General features: G+C 40.8%; 1 protein-coding gene across 8 annotated transcripts in view; it reads right to left on the bottom strand.

The window, feature by feature from the left end:
* LOC122564345 (F-actin-uncapping protein LRRC16A-like) overlaps positions 1-17,659 on the bottom strand; it is a 460,598-nt gene that overhangs the window by 111,245 nt on the left and 331,694 nt on the right. For all 8 annotated transcript variants that reach the window (XM_043719093.1, XM_043719091.1, XM_043719092.1 and 5 more), the window contains 3 exons: positions 15,533-15,631; positions 11,307-11,435; positions 4,562-4,693 (listed from right to left, as the gene is read on the bottom strand). In XM_043719093.1, the coding sequence (XP_043575028.1) occupies positions 4,562-4,693; positions 11,307-11,435; positions 15,533-15,631 (360 nt within the window). The remainder of the gene's footprint in view (positions 1-4,561; positions 4,694-11,306; positions 11,436-15,532; positions 15,632-17,659) is intronic.

Raw genomic sequence — 17,659 nt, 5'->3', positions numbered from 1 at the left:
CAAAGAAACCCAAAAATATAAATAGAAAGCGGGCTAAACTATCAACGCTTCATCCGGAGGTTCATAGAACATAGAAGAATACAGTGCAGTACAGGCCCTTCGGCCCTCGATGTTGCGCCGATCCAAGCCCACCCAACCTACACTAGCCCACTATCCTCCATATGCCTATCCAATGCCCGCTTAAATGCCCATAATGAGGGAGAGTCCACCACTGCTACTGGCAGGGCATTCCACGAACTCACGACTCGCTGAGTAAAGAACATACCCGTACCATCTGTCCTATACCTACCCCCCCCCCTTAATTTAAAGCTATGCCCCCTCATAATAGCTGACTCCATACGAGGAAAAAGATTCTCACTGTCGACCCTATCTAAACCCCTAATCATCTTATACACCTCTATCAAGTCACCCCAAACCTTCTTTTCTCCAATGAAAACAACCCCAAGTGCCTCAGCCTTTCCTCATACGATCTATCTACCATACCAGGCAACATCATGGTAAACCTCCTCTGCACCCGTTCCAGTGCCTCCACATCCTTCCAATAGTATGGCGACCAAAACTGCACACAATACTCCAGAGTCTTATACAACTGCAACATGACCTCAGTACTCCGGAACTCAATTCCTCTACCAATAAAAGCCAGTACGCCATATGCCTTCTTCACCGCACTATTTACCTGGGAGGCAACTTTCAAAGATTTGTGTACATGGACACCAAGATCCCTCTGCTCATCCACACTACCAAGTATCCGACCATTAGCCCAGTACCCATCTTTTTATTACTCTTACCAAAGTGAATCACCCCACACTTAGCTACATTGAACTCCATTTGCCACCTTTCTGCCCAGTTCTGCAGCTTATCTATATCCCGCTGTAAAATGCCACATCCTTCCTCACTGTCTACAACTCCTCCGACTTTCGTATCATCCGCAAACTTGCTCACCCAACCTTCTAACCCCTCTTCCAGGTCATTTATAAAAATGACAAACAGCAATGGTCCCAAAACAGATCCTTGCGGAACACCGCTAGTGACGGCACTCCATCAACTACCCTCTGTCTTCTACCAGCCAGCCAACTCCTAATCCAAACCTCCAACACCTGCCCTTCACAAAACCATGCTGACTATCCTTGATCACATTATTCCTATCCAGATGTTCATAAATCCTATCCCTTACAATTCTCTCTAAGACTTTGCCCACAACAGAAGTGAGACTCACCGGCCTATAGTTACTAGGGTTATCCCTACTCCCCTTCTTGAACAAGGGGATCACATTTGCTAGCCTCCAATCTTCTGGCACTACTCCTGTAGACAACGAGGACATAAAAAGCAAGGCCAATGGCTCTGCAATCTTCACTAAAGATGTTACCTAATATGGTGACGAAATGTCTGAAAACTCACCTTCCAGTTCAGCGAGCAAACCTACAACCAATAAAAGCATCCTCCAAAGGAAAAAAAACTTACACCAAAGAATTAGATATTCTGTCAATTTTTTGATAACAATGGCAAAGCATTATTAGCATGTTAATGTAAAGTTGCAAAAACCTTAAGTAAAACAGATTTCTTATTCCCAAATACTGATTATGGATATACGCTTTCTTTCTTAAAATTGGAACATCCAAGTAATATACAGAGGAACCTTGATTATCCGAACATCAATTATCTGAATTTCGGATTATGTGAAGGGGATCTCAAGGTCCCGATAGAAACAATACGTCGAAGAGCTGTTTCAATCCTGGTCGGGTCTTTTGTTTACAGGTACAATGATTAAAAATGAACTCGGCTCACTGAAACGCTGCTGACAACAGTCCTGGGCAGTCCAGGCACCGTCTCCAAATGATTGACCTCCTGTCCTCTCTCTCTCCCCTTACACTTTCCATGGAGTTCTACATTGGGTTGAACCCTAAACTCCCCATCCCCAGATAATCGCTCCAACATTGTCCTGAGGGCAAAGGTGGAAGCTGTCAAAAAGTTGCAGTCAAAAGTTGAGAGTGTGTGCGTGTGCACGCATGCGAACACTGTTTGGAGACTTACCCCAAAAAGTGTACAGTTTGGCTGCCCTGGAGTTGGGGGTTGGGCGGGAGGTGGGGGTGCGGACGGGTGAAGTCAGACGCTGGTGAGGGGCTGGGGTGGAGGGATGGTATTGGACCGCATTGGGGGCAGGCGGCCGGGGGTGGGGGTCAGGGTGGGAGCGGGTGGGTATGGGATGGGGTGGGAGCAGATGGGCTTGGGGGTGTTGTTGGATGGGGCTAGGGACGGGCAGAAGCATGGGCAGGGGGGTGGGGGTTTGTGCGTGGTGCGCTGCTTCCTAGTCTCCTAAACAGGGACCAGACTTCACAGAAAGCTCCAAGCCCCAGAGGAAATCAATTAACTGAATAATCAATTATCCAAACGAAACAGTGTCCGCCTATCTCATTCGGATAATTGAGGTTCCTCTTGTCCAGCAAAATTTCACACATATACTCAAACTAAAGAGATTTCATTTCAACTTCATAACTCACAACGACCAGAAAGGAAACTAACCAGCTACCATTATCATTAGAATGTCAGTTATTACTTATGGCAAATTGCATAAAGTAAACTTGCATCATATTTGGCAATACAATGGTGGTGGATGTGTGAAGCAGCATAAACTGAGGAAAACAGACTAACTCCGTTAAGCAAAAGAGATCTTGACATTTCTTAGAATTAAAAGATATTAGCACTTTAACCTGGAGATATCTTCTCTGCACGTTTGGTGCTTTACCCCAACATCACCTGCACATGCTGACATCAGGACTGTACAGGAGATTTGGAAGCTCCTGAATTGTTTGGAGAGTGAGTATATTGAGGGATGCGTGTTTGCACGGCAGCTGTTATCTGGTTTATTGAACAAATGTATTTAATGCTGCAAGGAATGTTAGATAATTGAAAATTAATACAGATCAGGATTTGGAACACAAATGAGCAACAGATATTTTGGGAGAAATCAAATTTCGCTACTACAGCCCATCATTCAGTGTTTGACCAGTTCAGGCAAGGTGTGGTTATCTCAGTTAACTATACCACAACTGGGTGCTATAGGCATCGAAGTCGACATTTTAAAACCCTGTTATTATGGACCAGGCAAACCCCCTCAAAATTTGTTAAGAAGATAGTTTAGACCCTAATCTCTTATTTTGGAGGCAAATGCCAGGTGTTGTGTTCCAGATGCAATTCGATTTGTCAAACTAACAGTCTTGAAGCAAAACACATTTCATTCATACACAACAAAAGAAATAATTGGAAAAATTTAACACTGTTGGAAAGCTTAACAGAATAATAGATTATTTCACTACTAAACAGTAACTATTCCGATGTAGTAACATCCCATAAACACACCATTGGCAAAGGCAAATTCAGTAAAATAGATGGTCTTACATGCAATTCTAGCAGCAGCAAGATAATCCCCTGCTTTTAGCCACAGCAGAGACTTGACAAGCAGCTTCCACACCCAGATTCAAGACCCCAGCAGCAACCTCTACTGAAAATCAAAACTAAAACTCCTAGTTCTGTGAGGCTGCTTCCATTGTTCCAACTTTAAAAAAAATAAGGCCTCACAAACGGTTTACTCTATTGAATCGGAGTAGACTCCTCATTTCCTCTCTCTCAACCTTTCTTCAAAGAAGTAGGTCAAAATACTCCTCTTAAAGCCATAGTATCATCACATTGTAAATAAAGCTTCTATAGATATACAATCTGAGTGTATCATCTCTGTCTCTCTCGAAGAATTAAAAACAGATACTTCATTAGCCAAAATATATTCAGATAAGTGAAGAGAATGTTGTCAGGTTTACATTTAACGACAAGGTTTGACACTAGAAAAATAATCAAATAGTGGCATTACACTTTAATAAAAATCTCAATTGTTTAAGTAAATATTTCAAAAATCAGTGTGTTGCAAGTTGAAGGGAAAGAAAAATCAGCATTTTATCATTTCCCTGAATATGGGAGTCCCCCAACTATTGGATGCAAAACTATGAACAGGCAACCAATAAGAAATGTTAAGAAAATAACCACGTGTTTTTCATATTATTCAGTTGCACATGGAACATCAGCAAACTTTCATCCACATTGATAGATTCCATTCTGTTATTTAACTGTCCCAGATGTTATTCTATGTCAATAGAACATAAAAACTCTGCACCTTCAGTCAGCCACTGTCAATAGCCCAAATTATTGAGATTCCATCACTCCTGAAGCACATAACCTTGGAAAAACATACAGTATCATCTTCAGGCAATGATGAAAACAAAATTTTAATAATTTGAATTTGAGTAACCTATTGACATTTTAACCTAATATCACATTTTATACTTAATAGATGTTTTCCACAAAGAGCAGCATGTTAATTGGCATTGCTACATCTTACAAAACAATAAACATGCCAGACTTGTAATTACTTTCAACTGAATAAATACCTTAATGAGCATAAATCATACTGCACAACATAACATTAACACAACATTAGCATTGAGGGCCAACTCAATGAATACACACGATTGGAATAGTTGGCAGGTTAACGATCCAATCACATATCAGATACCTTGAGCTGTTCCTCGACAACCCGGGTGACTTCCCCAGCCATGGACTCCAGTTTTTCCTGAATTGGATTTGATGAGCTAGTGATTCCTGCTGCCCAAGAAGCTCCTCGCAGATGATAAAGACTGGGCAATAGCTAAAGGCAAAATACATTTATAATGAGATAAACTGGTATCTAAATTACACATTTGTTATTCCCCACATTTAATTAAATGTGTTTGGCTGATTCTTTATAAACCCTGAAAGTTTATCAAAGGGTAGCTGGGCAACATTGCGGGAAAAAAGAATAAATCTGTTTTTTTTAGATTAGATTAGATTACTTTACAGTGTGGAAACAGGCCCTTCGGCCCAACAAGTCCACACCGACCCGCCGAAGCGCAAACCACCCATACCCCTACATTTACCCCTTACCTAACACTACGGACAATTTAGCATGGCCAATTCACCTGGCCTGCACATTTTTTTTTTGGACTGTGGGAGGAAACCGGAGCACCCGGAGGAAACCCACGCAGACACGGGGAGAATGTGCAAACTCCACACAGTCAGTCGCCTGAGGCGGGAATTGAACCCGGGTCTCTGGCGCTGTGAGGCAGCAGTGCTAACCACTGTGCCACCGTGCCGCCCATATAGCCGGTTATATAGCACCTGCATAGGAAACAGAAACAGAACACTTCTGATGAAAAGGTGATAAACATCTTTGTACATAGATGCTGTGATTTTTTCCCCTTCAAGCTTCCAACATCCACGATATTCTGATTTTGTCATAGATTTCAATCCGTTATCAGCCAGGTCAAGTCTTACAATGGACTTTCAGCTGCCTGATGGAGGGTTCACATACAACCCATGCCTACTCTGACAGCTTCCAGGGAATAACTATTATACTCAGGACAGGAAAAAGAAATCAAAGTCAGGGAAAAATAGATGGCATCATGACAGGTTAATCATTTGGACAACACTTTCCCCATTTTCCCTGCCTAACTTTAGATTATCAATGATCATATCACAATGGCCATCTCTTCACATTATTCACACATTATTACATACTTGTGTGAAGTTCAAGGTTTTACACCCAAACTTTTAGGCAAAAAGTAGAGGATTGGCTTTCACATGAGTAATAATGTTGAAATCCATACTTAGATCTATGGAATTGCTGATAACAAACTGACACTGTTACTTGGCACTGGTACGGCTGTCCAGACTATCAGTATTTAGGATGCTCAAATGAGAAAAGAGCTTTGTAGAAATAGAATTGCTGGAAAGTTTCCAACAACTCTACTCCCAAAATGAGCAAGAGGTGTAAGAATAAATGAAAGTTTTTTTTTGCTCTAAAGCCTGATGGTAGAATCTTATAAAATGAATATTATTTGAGTACATACAGTATATTTAAATTGTTAAAATTACTTATAACAAAGTATTTTTCTGCCAAGTATTATTTATCATTAGAGAAAACGGAGGAGATCCAATAGAAGTTTTCAAAATCATGGGCAGACTGGACAGAGTAGATAGGGGAGAAGCTGTTCCATTCATAAAAGGAAATAAAAGAGAGGACATAGGTTTAAAGTGATGTGCAGAAGAAGCAAGAGTGAGGAAAGAAAAATCTTTTTCACACAGCGAGTAATTAGGATATAAAATGCACTATTTGGAAATGTGGTGGAGACAGATTCAGTTGAGGCAATCAAGAGGACACTGGATGATTATTTGGATGGAAATGGTGTGCACAGATATGGGGAAAGGCAGGAAATTGTCATTAGCTAATAGGACAGGAGCAGGCACAATGGGCTGATTGGCCTCCTTCTGTGCCATAACACCTCTGTGATTCCGTAATTCTGAGAGATTATGTTTAACTTGGAGCTGAAGACGTCTCTAAAAGGAGCTTCACCTAGCTTCTAATTGAACTGTTCTCATATCAAGACAGAATAGTCTTCCTGAAGCCATATACAACTTGACTAAGAGTGATTAGAAGACTTTAGTCATTTTTCAGGAATGCTTTATTTATGCAAAATTAATGGCATATGGCATTGCAAACCACAGGGAAGTCCAAAAGTTTTGCACTATAATCTGAGACTTCAGACACCTTGATAAGTCATTTTTTTTTAAGAAAACGATCAACCTGTTTGGACATGTTATGACACATCATCAGGGCAGCAGGGGGAGTTTAACCTAGAATTTCTGGCCCAGAGTTAGAGACATATGACTCTGCCTCAAGACTTGGCCAATACCCACTTTTTATCACAGCACCAGGAAGATTCACAAAAATAATTGAAATGCAATTTACAAAAGAAAATTACAAAGAGGGATGGGAAAATGAGAAATGGCATTCAATCTGATCTTGACTTCTCCATCTAGAATGATTTGACGGGCTGTCTTCTGCCCCCATCACATTTTCCAGGATTTTACTTCTACTATCACAACTGAAGGTCCATTTCAAGTATTAAAAACTTCTGACAGGCCTAATTTAATAATTTACTCACATGAAAGCATGCCCTATTGCCATTATTTAATGGTTAAGCTTGGTGTATCATTTCCATTTATTACCTCAAAAGTTTAGACCAAAAAGCTTAAGTTAATCAAATTTTTCCTCAGAACTCAGCCATTTGGAGCTAGCAGGCTTTTCTCAAAATTGCTCCGAATATTTGAATGTATTCCTTATGTTTGAGTAATCAAAACTAGACAAAGTACTAAGAGATGCAGTGTAAATGAAGAATTTAGAATGTGGTTTCCTCTAAACTGTATCATAATCAATATGTTTTCTTTGTTGATTGCTACTTCATGGTAATTCAAAATTGAAAGTTCAACTTTACCTTCTCAAGGGTAGCTGGGGATGGAAAATAAATATGCTCCTAGTCAACAATGCCCATATCCCAGGAACAAATAAAAATAGCTAAGTTTATTATAACCACTAGATCTCTTGGTGCTATTTGGACACTATTTTGAATGCTTTATTCATCATCTTTTCTTCCTGGTGCAACGTATCATATTCATCATTCAACTAATCACTTCAGCACATATACAATTTGTCCAAATAGTTTTGTAGTTCTCAAGCTACAACTTCATCTAGTCTTCCATGGTTGACATCATTTGGCTTTCATTGAGGCTCTGAACATAAAATAAAATCACATATATTGCTGGAAAAATACATTTGATCGATTTTTTAAAAAAAATTTTGCACTTATCAGGACAATTTGCAAGAATACCAACATAATGGGGGAAAAAATGTTTTATGCTGTGTGAAAATAGTTTTTTTTGTCAAATGCACTCTGGCTGGTAGAGATGTTGCTGTGGAGAATTCACTAGTTAGATGGTAACTGATAGAAAATTGGCAATTGCTGTAGACCATGATTGCCTACCAGAATGGTCTGAGAGCTCTCTTCTTCTCCAATCAATGGAGGCCCAATGAGTGTCCACAAGGCATCATCAATCTCTGCCTTGGCTGAACTTATCCATATATTCAACAACCTCTCCTTAATTACCAATTACTTCTTCAAAATTGCAGAATGGGCAAGTAACTAACAAATAAAGTTCAATGCAGCATGAAGTAGAACATTTTACTGGGAAGAAATTGGGGGAAGGTGAATCACAATGCTATCAGACAGGAACCAGGAACAGATGTTCTCAGGGAAATGTACGACAAATGTGGAGGTTGTTTAGGTAGTACTTGCTGATAGTGCTGGACAGGTTTGTCCCACTGAGGAAAGGAAGGGATGGTAGGGTGAAAGAACCTTGGGTGACAAGGGATGTGGGACATCTAGTCAAGAGGAAGAAGGAAGCTTACTTAAGGTTGAGGAGGCAAGAATCAGACAGGACTTTACAGGTTTACAAGGTAGCCAGGAAAGAACTGAAGAATGGACTTAAGACAGCTAGAAGGGGACATGAAAAAGCTTTAGCAGGTAGGAATAAGGAAAACCCTAAGGCATTCTACATTTATGTGAGGAACAAGAGGATGGCCAGAGCGACGGTAGTGCCCATCAGATAGAGTGGAGGGAACTTGCGCCTGGAGCCACAGGATGTAGGGGATGTCCTTAATAAATTCTTTGCTTCAGTATTCACTACTGAGAGGGACCTTGACATTTTGGGGACAGTGTGAAACAGACTGATATGCTCGAACAGGTTGATGTTAGGAAGGAGGGTGTGCTGAAAATTCTGAAAAACATAAGGATAGATAAATCACCCAGGCCAGACAGGATGTACCCAGGATACTACAGGAAGCAAGGATTGCAGCATCTTTGGCGATGATCTTTACATCCTCACTGTTTACTGGAGTAATGTCAGATGATTGGAGGGTGGCAAATGTTATTCCCTTGTTGAAGAAGCTATAATCCTGGGAATTACAGACAAATCAGTCTTATGTAAGTGGTGGGCAAAGTATTGGAGAGGATTCTGAGAGATAGGATTTAAGATTTCTTGGAAAACCATAGTTTGATTAGAGATAGTCAGCATGGGTTTGAGATGTGCGGGTTGTGCCTCACAAACCTTATTGAATTCTTCAAGGATGTGACAAAACATGTTCATGAAGGTAGAGCAGTGGATGTGGTGTACATAGATTTTAGTGAGGTGTTTAATAAGGTTCCCTATGGTAGGCTCATTCAGAAAGTAAGAAGGCATGGGATAAAGGGATATCTGGCTGTCTGGATACAGAATTGTCCGGCCCATAGAAGACAGAGAGGGGTGGTAGATGGAAAGTATTCAGCCTGGAGCTTGGTGACCAGTGTTGTTTTGCAGGGATCTGTTCTGGGACCTCTGCTGTTTGTGATTTTTATAAATGATTTGGATAAGGAAGTGGAAGGGTGGGTTAGAAAGCTTGATGATGACACAAAGGTTGGTGGAGTTGTGGATAATGTGGAGGGCTGTTGTAGCTTGCAATGGGGCATTGACAGGATGCAGAGCATAGCTGAAAATGTGTTGCTGGAAAAGCGCAGCAGGTCAGACAGCATCCAAGGAGAAGGAGAATCGATGCTTCGGGCATGAGCCCTTCTTCAGGAATGCACTGGGCGGATAAATGGCAGATGGAGTTCAACCTGGAAAAGTGTGAAGTCATTCCCTTTGGAAGGTCAAATTTGAATGCAGATACAAGGTTAAAGGCAGGATTTTTGGCAGTATGGAGGAACAGAGGGACTTTGGGGTTCATTTCCATAGATCCCTCTAAGTTGCCACCCAAGTTGATAGGGTTGTTAAGAAGGCGTATGGTGTGTTGGATTGCATTAGCGGGGGATTGAGTTTAAGAGGTTATGGTGCAGCTCTATAGAGCCCTGTCTAGACCTCATTTGGAATATTGTGTTTGGTTCTGGTCACTTCATTATAGGAAAGATGTGGAAGCTTTAGAACGGGTGCAGAGGGGATTTATCAGGATGTTGCCTGGACTGGAGGGCATGTCTTATGAAGAAAGGTTGAGGGAGCTAGGGCTTTTCTCAGTGGAGAGAAGAAGGATGAGAGATGACTTGATAGAGGTGTGCAAGATGTTGAGAGGCATTGATAGAGTGGATAGCCAGAGATGTTTCCCCATGGCGGAAATGCCTATCATGAAGGGACATAATTTTAAGGTGATTGGAGGATAGTTTAGGGGAGATGTCAGAGGTAGGTTCATCACTCAGAGTGGTGGGTGCGTGGAATGCACTTCTGGCAGTGGTAGTAGAGTCAGATACATTAGGCACATTTAAGCAACTCTTGGATAGGCACATGGAAGATAGTATAACGAAGGGCATGTAGGTTAGTCTGATCTTAGAGCAGGATAAAAGGCCAGCACAACATCGAGTGCCGAAGGGCCTGTACTGTGCTGTACTGTACTGTTCTATGTTCGATATGCTCCACAAATAGGAAGGTCACTTGGAAGGTGCAAATATAGATGGAGTATAGGAACAAAGGTATTTCGGTGTACAAATATATCGATCACTAAAAGTTGTGTTAGTAAGGGGCTAGGTAAAGTTGCCATAGTCCCAGAGAACCATAGGGCTGGTCTGTCATTAAAGAGACTGGCATGGTTTAACTCAACAGGCAGCAGACCTGAGGCGAAGGGAGAGATTGAGAAAGAGAGTCCTTCATGTTCACCGCAGCCGTTAGGCAAATTGAACCCACATTACTGCCATTCGTAAATACAGTTTAAAAAAGCAAACAATGCACTTGGCTTTACTTCTGGAGGGATGGAATTGAAAAGTAGGGATATCATAATGACCCTGTACCAAACCTGGTTAGATCACACTTAAGAGTACTGCATGGAGCTCTGGTTGTAGTACAAAGACACTAGGGAGGGTGTGGAGATGATTTATAAGAATGATTGACGTCAGGAAGGGTTGACAGGCTGGGTCTCCACTAATGCTTTAAAAAAAGGCTGGCCAGTGATCTAATAAAGGTTACCAAGGCAAATAAAAGTGTTGATAGAGTGGATACAGAGGGAATATTTGCTTGTGGGCAAGAGCACTTGATAGAAGTGAAAAGGAAGCAAATGACAGTGGAGGAAACAAAAAGGAAGCTGTTTGATAGCGGCAATTCCACTAGTCTCTCACATGGCTGAGACTATTTCAGACTTATTCAAATTTTTCACCTTTTTGGTGAGTGTTTCTGGGGATAGGCCATCAATGAATATTCTGAGCAAGCCCATGACTCTGAGCCACCAGGACTGTACTTATCCCATCTCAAATGCATTAGTTCTGGTGATGCAACCTTCTATACTAGGCCTTCTGACATGGTTTTCCTTGTCCTCAATTGAGAATTTCATACTTATGTACATTTAACTGTCCAACAATTTCATGTCTCACCGTTTTGGAATTTTTGGCATCACGCATCAGGTTTTCAGCTAGTCGCAAATCCTCTTGAACAGCATCTATATCCGAATATCTCAATGAGTTGAGATGATCCTGCACTTTTACACACATCCGGTCAATCATCTGTTGACAAAAACAGCATCATCATCCAGAATCAAAGAGGAAAGTTGACAAACAGCCTGACAATGAGCCTTCTTGCTTGAGAGTTTAATGTTCATGAGCAAATACCCGATACTTTTTATTGGCTAGAACGTTTTGTCCATTTCAATGAAATTAGAAAAACTGAAGAAGGCAACCTCCGAGTACATGGGACTTTGATCAGATGGGCCAATAGGCCGAGGAGTGGCAGATGAAGTTTAATTTAAATAAATGTGAGGTGCTGTATTTTGGAAAGGCAAATCAGGACAGGAACTTGTACATTTAATGGTAATGTCCTGGGGAGTGTTACTCAACGGAGACCTAAGAGTGCTCGAAAGTGGAGTTACAGGTAGATGCATTTGGTATGCTTGCCTTTGAGTACAGGAGTTGGAAGGTCATGTGGCAGCTGTACAGGACATTGGTTAGGCCACTTTTGGAATATTGCGTGTAATTCTGGTCTCCTTGCTTTGGGAAAGATGTTGTGAAACTTGAAAGGGTTCAGAAAAGATTTGCAAGGATGTTGCCAGGGTTGGAGGGTTTGAGTATAGGGAGAGGCTGAATAGGCTGGGGCTGTTTGCCCTGGAGCGTTGGAGGCTGGAGCATGTGGAAGGATCCTTTGGGGCCTTGGAAGGAGGTGAGTGGGGAGGTGTGGGAGCAAGTTTTGCACTTCTTTCAGGGAAAGGTGCCGAGAGTGGAGGGTGGGTTGGTGGGAGGCATGGACCAAACAAGCAAGTCAAGGAGACAGCTGGGGAGACAGGACACCAACTTGTGGAATGTTTCAGAGAACATCTCTGGGACACACACTAAACAACCCCACCGCCCTGTGGCTGAACACTTTACCTCCCCCTCACACTCTGCCAAAGACATGCAAGTCCTGGGCTTCCTCCACCGTCAAACTCTAGGAGGAAGAATGCCTCACCTTCTGTCTTGGAACGCTCCAAGCACATGGGATCCATGTCTATTTCACCAGTTTCCTCATTTTCCATCACCTTACTTTATCCCAGATCCAACCTTCCAACTTGGCACCACTCTCTTGAACTATCCTACCTGTCCATCTTCCTTCCCACCTATTCACTCCACCATCCTCTCCGACCTATCACCATCAGCCCCACCTTCGTCTACCTATCACATTCGCAGCTACCTTCCCCCCAGCCCCATCCCCACCCCCATTTATCTCTCAGCCCCTTTGGACCACTCGCTCATTCCTGATGAAAGCCTCATCCTCGAAACGTCGACTCTTCTGCTCCTCGGATGCTGCCTGACCTGCTGTGCTTTTCCAGCACCACACTTTTCGACTCTGATGTAAAACATCTGCAGTCCTCAATTTCTCCTCATTTATTTTCACTCTTTCATTGTAACTGGCTAGGAAATGGGTGGGTAAAATAAATATCAGCCCCATCTTTAAAATTTGTAATCAGGTTTGAACTTCATTCACTTTCCACGACCACCTCCAACACCACCACCCATACCTCTGTGGTTATCTACTTATTATAGTCACAGTATTTGGTTAATGGTAACCCTCCAGGATGTTGATAATGGGGATTCAACAATTGTAATCCCATTGCAAGTCACAATGAGGTAGTTAGATTCTCTTTTGTTGGATATGACCATTGCCAGGTACCTGCGTAGCATGAATGTTATTTTTATCCAATGAAGTTAGTTTGTGCCTTCTAATGTTTTTCTTTTAAGATAAACATTTTAAAAACCTGGTCCTGCTGTTTCATTATTTTACGTAATATATTCAGAGTTAAACAGCACGGATTCTGGATTAGTGGTGCTGGAAGAGCACAGCAGTTCAGGCAGCATCGATTTCGAAGCTCCTTGGATGCTGCCTGAACTGCTGTGCTCTTCCAGCACCACTAATCCAGAATCTGGTTTCCAGCATCTGCAGTCATTGTTTTTACCTTGTTGATTTAAACAGCATGGAGGCAGGCCCTTTGAACCAAACTGGTCCATGCCAACCAAAATGTCCATCCACACTAACCCGCTGCCCTGCACTTGTCCATATCCTTCTAATCCTTTCCTATCCATGTATTTGTCCAAATGTCTTTTAAATGTTGTTAATATACCCTCCTCAACCATTTCTGCTGGCAGCTCATTCCATATGCATACCACCCTCTGTGTAAAAAGGTTCCCCCTCAGGTTCCCTTTTATTCTTTCCCTCTAACTTTAAACGGATGCCCTCTCGTCCTCGAATCCTCAGCCCTGGGAAAAAGAGTGAGTGCATTTATTCCTTTTTTTTTGTTTACATTTAAATTTTTTACCAATTATCTCTTCACTAACCTGTTTAACTCTGCAGAAAAAAAATCTTATACAAAATTCTGTGGCTCATGACACTCAGTTTAAAATCTCAGATCCCTCAATCACTGACTTCAGTTTATCTCTGTAGTGTTTCACAGTGTTATATCTTAGTGAGTCCTAGCTTGTCCAACCTCTCACTACTACTCAGACCATTGATTCTTTACGTAGGTGACCCATACATTTGAGATCAAGCTGTATGCCAATGATACCCAAAACTACTTCATGACAAAATCATCAATCCGTCATCTCCACCATGTAGTTTGATGGGTTAATCACTAATATAAATTGTGAAAAGCCTTCCACCCAGTACAACCTACACATAATCCTGGCAGTGCTCAACAGAACCCACTGTACTTATACTGTTAATGACTTTGATGAGTCAGCTCTGCTCTGCTTTTGTTTAAGATCCATCTTTACCTTGGTCTCTAATTAATCAAACAGATGACAGCTGCGCTCAGTAGACAGCTTCCTTATTTACACCTGAAAGAAACTTTAGATTTGGAATTTAGTGGTAAATGCTAAATGTAACCACCACCTGGTTTTTAAATATAGTTAATCCTTAAGAGAAATTATCTGTTAAATTCTCCCACAATTACTAAACTCACAAATCTTCCATTCTGTGCAATTGTTGAAATCTTGTTTAACTATTAATGGAATGCTAAAACTACATTTGTTCCACTGTCAAATCCATTTGCTTTTATCTTATAACTTATACCCCAACTTTTCCTTATTTATTCCTTCATTTTGTTTACATTTAAATTTTTACCAATTATCTCTTCATTAACCAGTTTAACTCTGCAGAAGAAAAATCTTACACAAAACTCTGGCTCGTGACACTCAGTTTAAAATCTCATATCACTCAATCACTGACTTCAGTTCATCTCTGTAATGTTTCACAGCGTTATATCTTAGTTTGTACCCTCTGCCCCTCTAACTGTTGTCTTTGGTCACTAAACCACTGAAATCAAACCATGTATCTAAAGCTCAAGCTCATAATTTCTTTCCTTCTTCCTCAAAATGTCTTGAATCCTGACGTGTATCCACCATTCCTCCTGCAATGTACCTTGGTACATAATTGCATATGTAAAAATGATTCCACAATTTAAAAATGTTACGAAAGAACAAGATAACAACATTCCATCAGCAAGTGAATCTGTACAGTCCATCAAACTGGAGTTCCACATTTTGTTATTCAGGCACTGGGTTTTGTAAGATAATGGATTTGAAGTTGTGTTTAAAGATGAATCGATGAGGGAAGGACAATTATACGTTAATGATAACAGCAAATATTATGCAGTTAATATTACTTTGGAACATCAAAAAAAAAAGCGGGCAATAATAGGTAAGGGGGCTGGTTGCGTCAATTGGCCACATGGCTCACATGATTCAGAATAGCACTAGCGTGGATTTATTTCTCTCAGGGCCATGGCTGGGGTTTCACGAGACCTGCCTCATTGCCCTACCTCAGTTTGGAAGGCTACGTAAACTGCATGGGAAAGAGACCCAGGATGAAACAACAATGAGACAAGGAGCTGCTTTCAACAGAGCACACATGAACGAAATAAATAGTAGGCACTGTACACCAACTTTAATGGGCTGCAAGCATGCATGTTTTAAACTCAAGAACTGGGTCAAAACAATACTTTTAAGCTAATCTGAGTTTGATATACAAGTTTAGCAAGCTGACAACAAGGTTCATTCATCTAACAAATGAACAAAGGATATATGCTCGCTGACTCAAATGATTTACTGGCTGCAGTGATGAGTGATTGCATCTTCACCTGTTGTGTAGTGCTGGTCACGATACCCTGCTGCAACCTGTAGGCCTGTTCTTGCAGATACTTCCTGGTCTCGTGGTTTCGCAACAGATAGTTCTCAATCTAGGATAAAGACAAAATTTTAAGAGAACTCTTCACATCACCATTGCTGATTCTACAAAAGAAGCATTTGAACATTCCAAGAAAAAAATTCTGCGATTTAGAAAACATTGCAAAATCTCCTGTGCAAGCAGAATAACTAACATGTCTGTACGAGGAAATGAGTTGTTTAAATACCAAGCTACCCTGCTAAACATCAAGGATTTAGAGCACAAGAACAATTCATTATCATCTAAAAGAGCATGCGAAATTTATAGGAAGGACAAACAGCTCTGTGAAACAGAGCTACTCAACAATGATGTTCAATCACATTCCAGGGACTAAACAGTGAAATACTAGGACTACATTAGTTGTACTGTTTGCTTAGCCAAATGATCCATAACTATTTCAGGTGGAAATAATGACTGCCATAAAACCAACCTTCTGGTTTCTCTTGGGATCAATTTGGTGATATGCTACTGGTCAGGGCTAGTTCAAGTCAGAGAAACACCTTTTGTCTTTGCCAAGAGGAGACAGAAAAGCAAACTGTTACTTCTCAAATTACTTCATAAAACTTGCTTTGAACTCCAGTGAAGACTTGCTGTGCATACAAAGATATAAATCTTATTTCAGTAGAGTGAACAGTGCTCTCATGATTATCAAAGTTTCCATGTTACATTCACATATGTAGACATTTAACAATCAATACCATTTTTAAGATTCAAAGTAGACCACATTCTTTAGGCATCTGAAAAAAAGTTACTTTCCAGATACTGTAATGTTATCTTTTACTTGCAAGTGTGATTGAGAGAGCCCATTAAACAGTACAAAAGGGGTGGAGAGACTCCATTAAACAATGCTAGAGGTTAAACTGCAGACACTGCAACGCATCAGGGAAAATAAACTGGATATTTTCTTGCAGGAAGCAAGATAGGGTCTTTCCATTCAGTCAGTAATCAGGGGCAGGAGGGTAGGACAGTGAGAGAGATAGTTAAGGCAATCAGAATACTCAAAAGATACAATCCAGTGGGAAAAATGAAGGGATGCACCATCCATGGCTAACCAAGAAAGTTAACATGGCATCAAAGAAAAATATTTAGTTCCACAATGATGTGTGACAGATCAGAAGATTGGACAGACTATACAGAACAGCAAAGAATAACAAGATGAATAATGAGGGAAAAGTTAAAGTATGAATGAAAGTTAGTTAGATAATTAAAACACGTAGTAGTTTCCACAGGTATTTAAAATGATGAGAATAAGAAAAGTGAATGTTGGTCCTTTTGGAGTAATAATGGGGTTATTAAAATTTAAAATAGAGGGAATGACAAATGAACACATTTGTCTTCACTGTGGAGGATCAACCAGGAGAAAGTGAGGACTGCAGATGCTGGAGATCAAGAGCTGAAAAGTGTGATGCTGGAAAAGTGCAGCAGGTCAGGCAGCATCAAAGGAGAAGGAGAATCGACGTTTCGGGCATAAGCCCTTCACTTATTCACTGTAGAGGATGCAAATTACACCCTAGGAATAACTGTGAAACAGAATACAAAAGGGAGAGAGGAAACTAGAAACATTGCATTCAGAAGGGACTGAGAAAATTATTGAACTAAAATCTGACTGGACTCCTATTCCTCATGGACTTCATCTTAGGTTATTTAAAGAAGTGGCTGCTGAGATAGTAGATGTTCTGAAGAACAGCCTTACTACGCTCAAAATGTTAACTCTGTTTCTTTCTCCACAGATGTGCCAGACCTGCTGAGCTTCTCCAGCATTTTCTGTGTTTGCTTCAGTTTTCCACCATCTACAGCATTTTGCTTTTATCGATGGTAGATGTATGGGTTTTAATTTTCTAAAATTCTCTAGATTCTGGAAAGGTCCCATCAGATTGGAAAATGGTAAATGTAGTTCCTTTATTCAAGGAAGAATGGAGATAAAAATGAGAAACTACTGACCAGTTTGCCTTACATCTGTCACAAATTCCCCAATATTAGAGATGAACACAATCAAAGTCCTTAAAGGAAGTTAAAAGTAACAGAGATGAAGGATAATTGG

This window comes from Chiloscyllium plagiosum, chromosome 29 (assembly GCF_004010195.1).
Source record: "Chiloscyllium plagiosum isolate BGI_BamShark_2017 chromosome 29, ASM401019v2, whole genome shotgun sequence".
NCBI lineage: Eukaryota > Metazoa > Chordata > Chondrichthyes > Orectolobiformes > Hemiscylliidae > Chiloscyllium > Chiloscyllium plagiosum.
The sequence above is the reverse complement of the archived record's forward strand: the minus strand, read 5'-3'. Positions and strand labels throughout refer to the sequence as shown.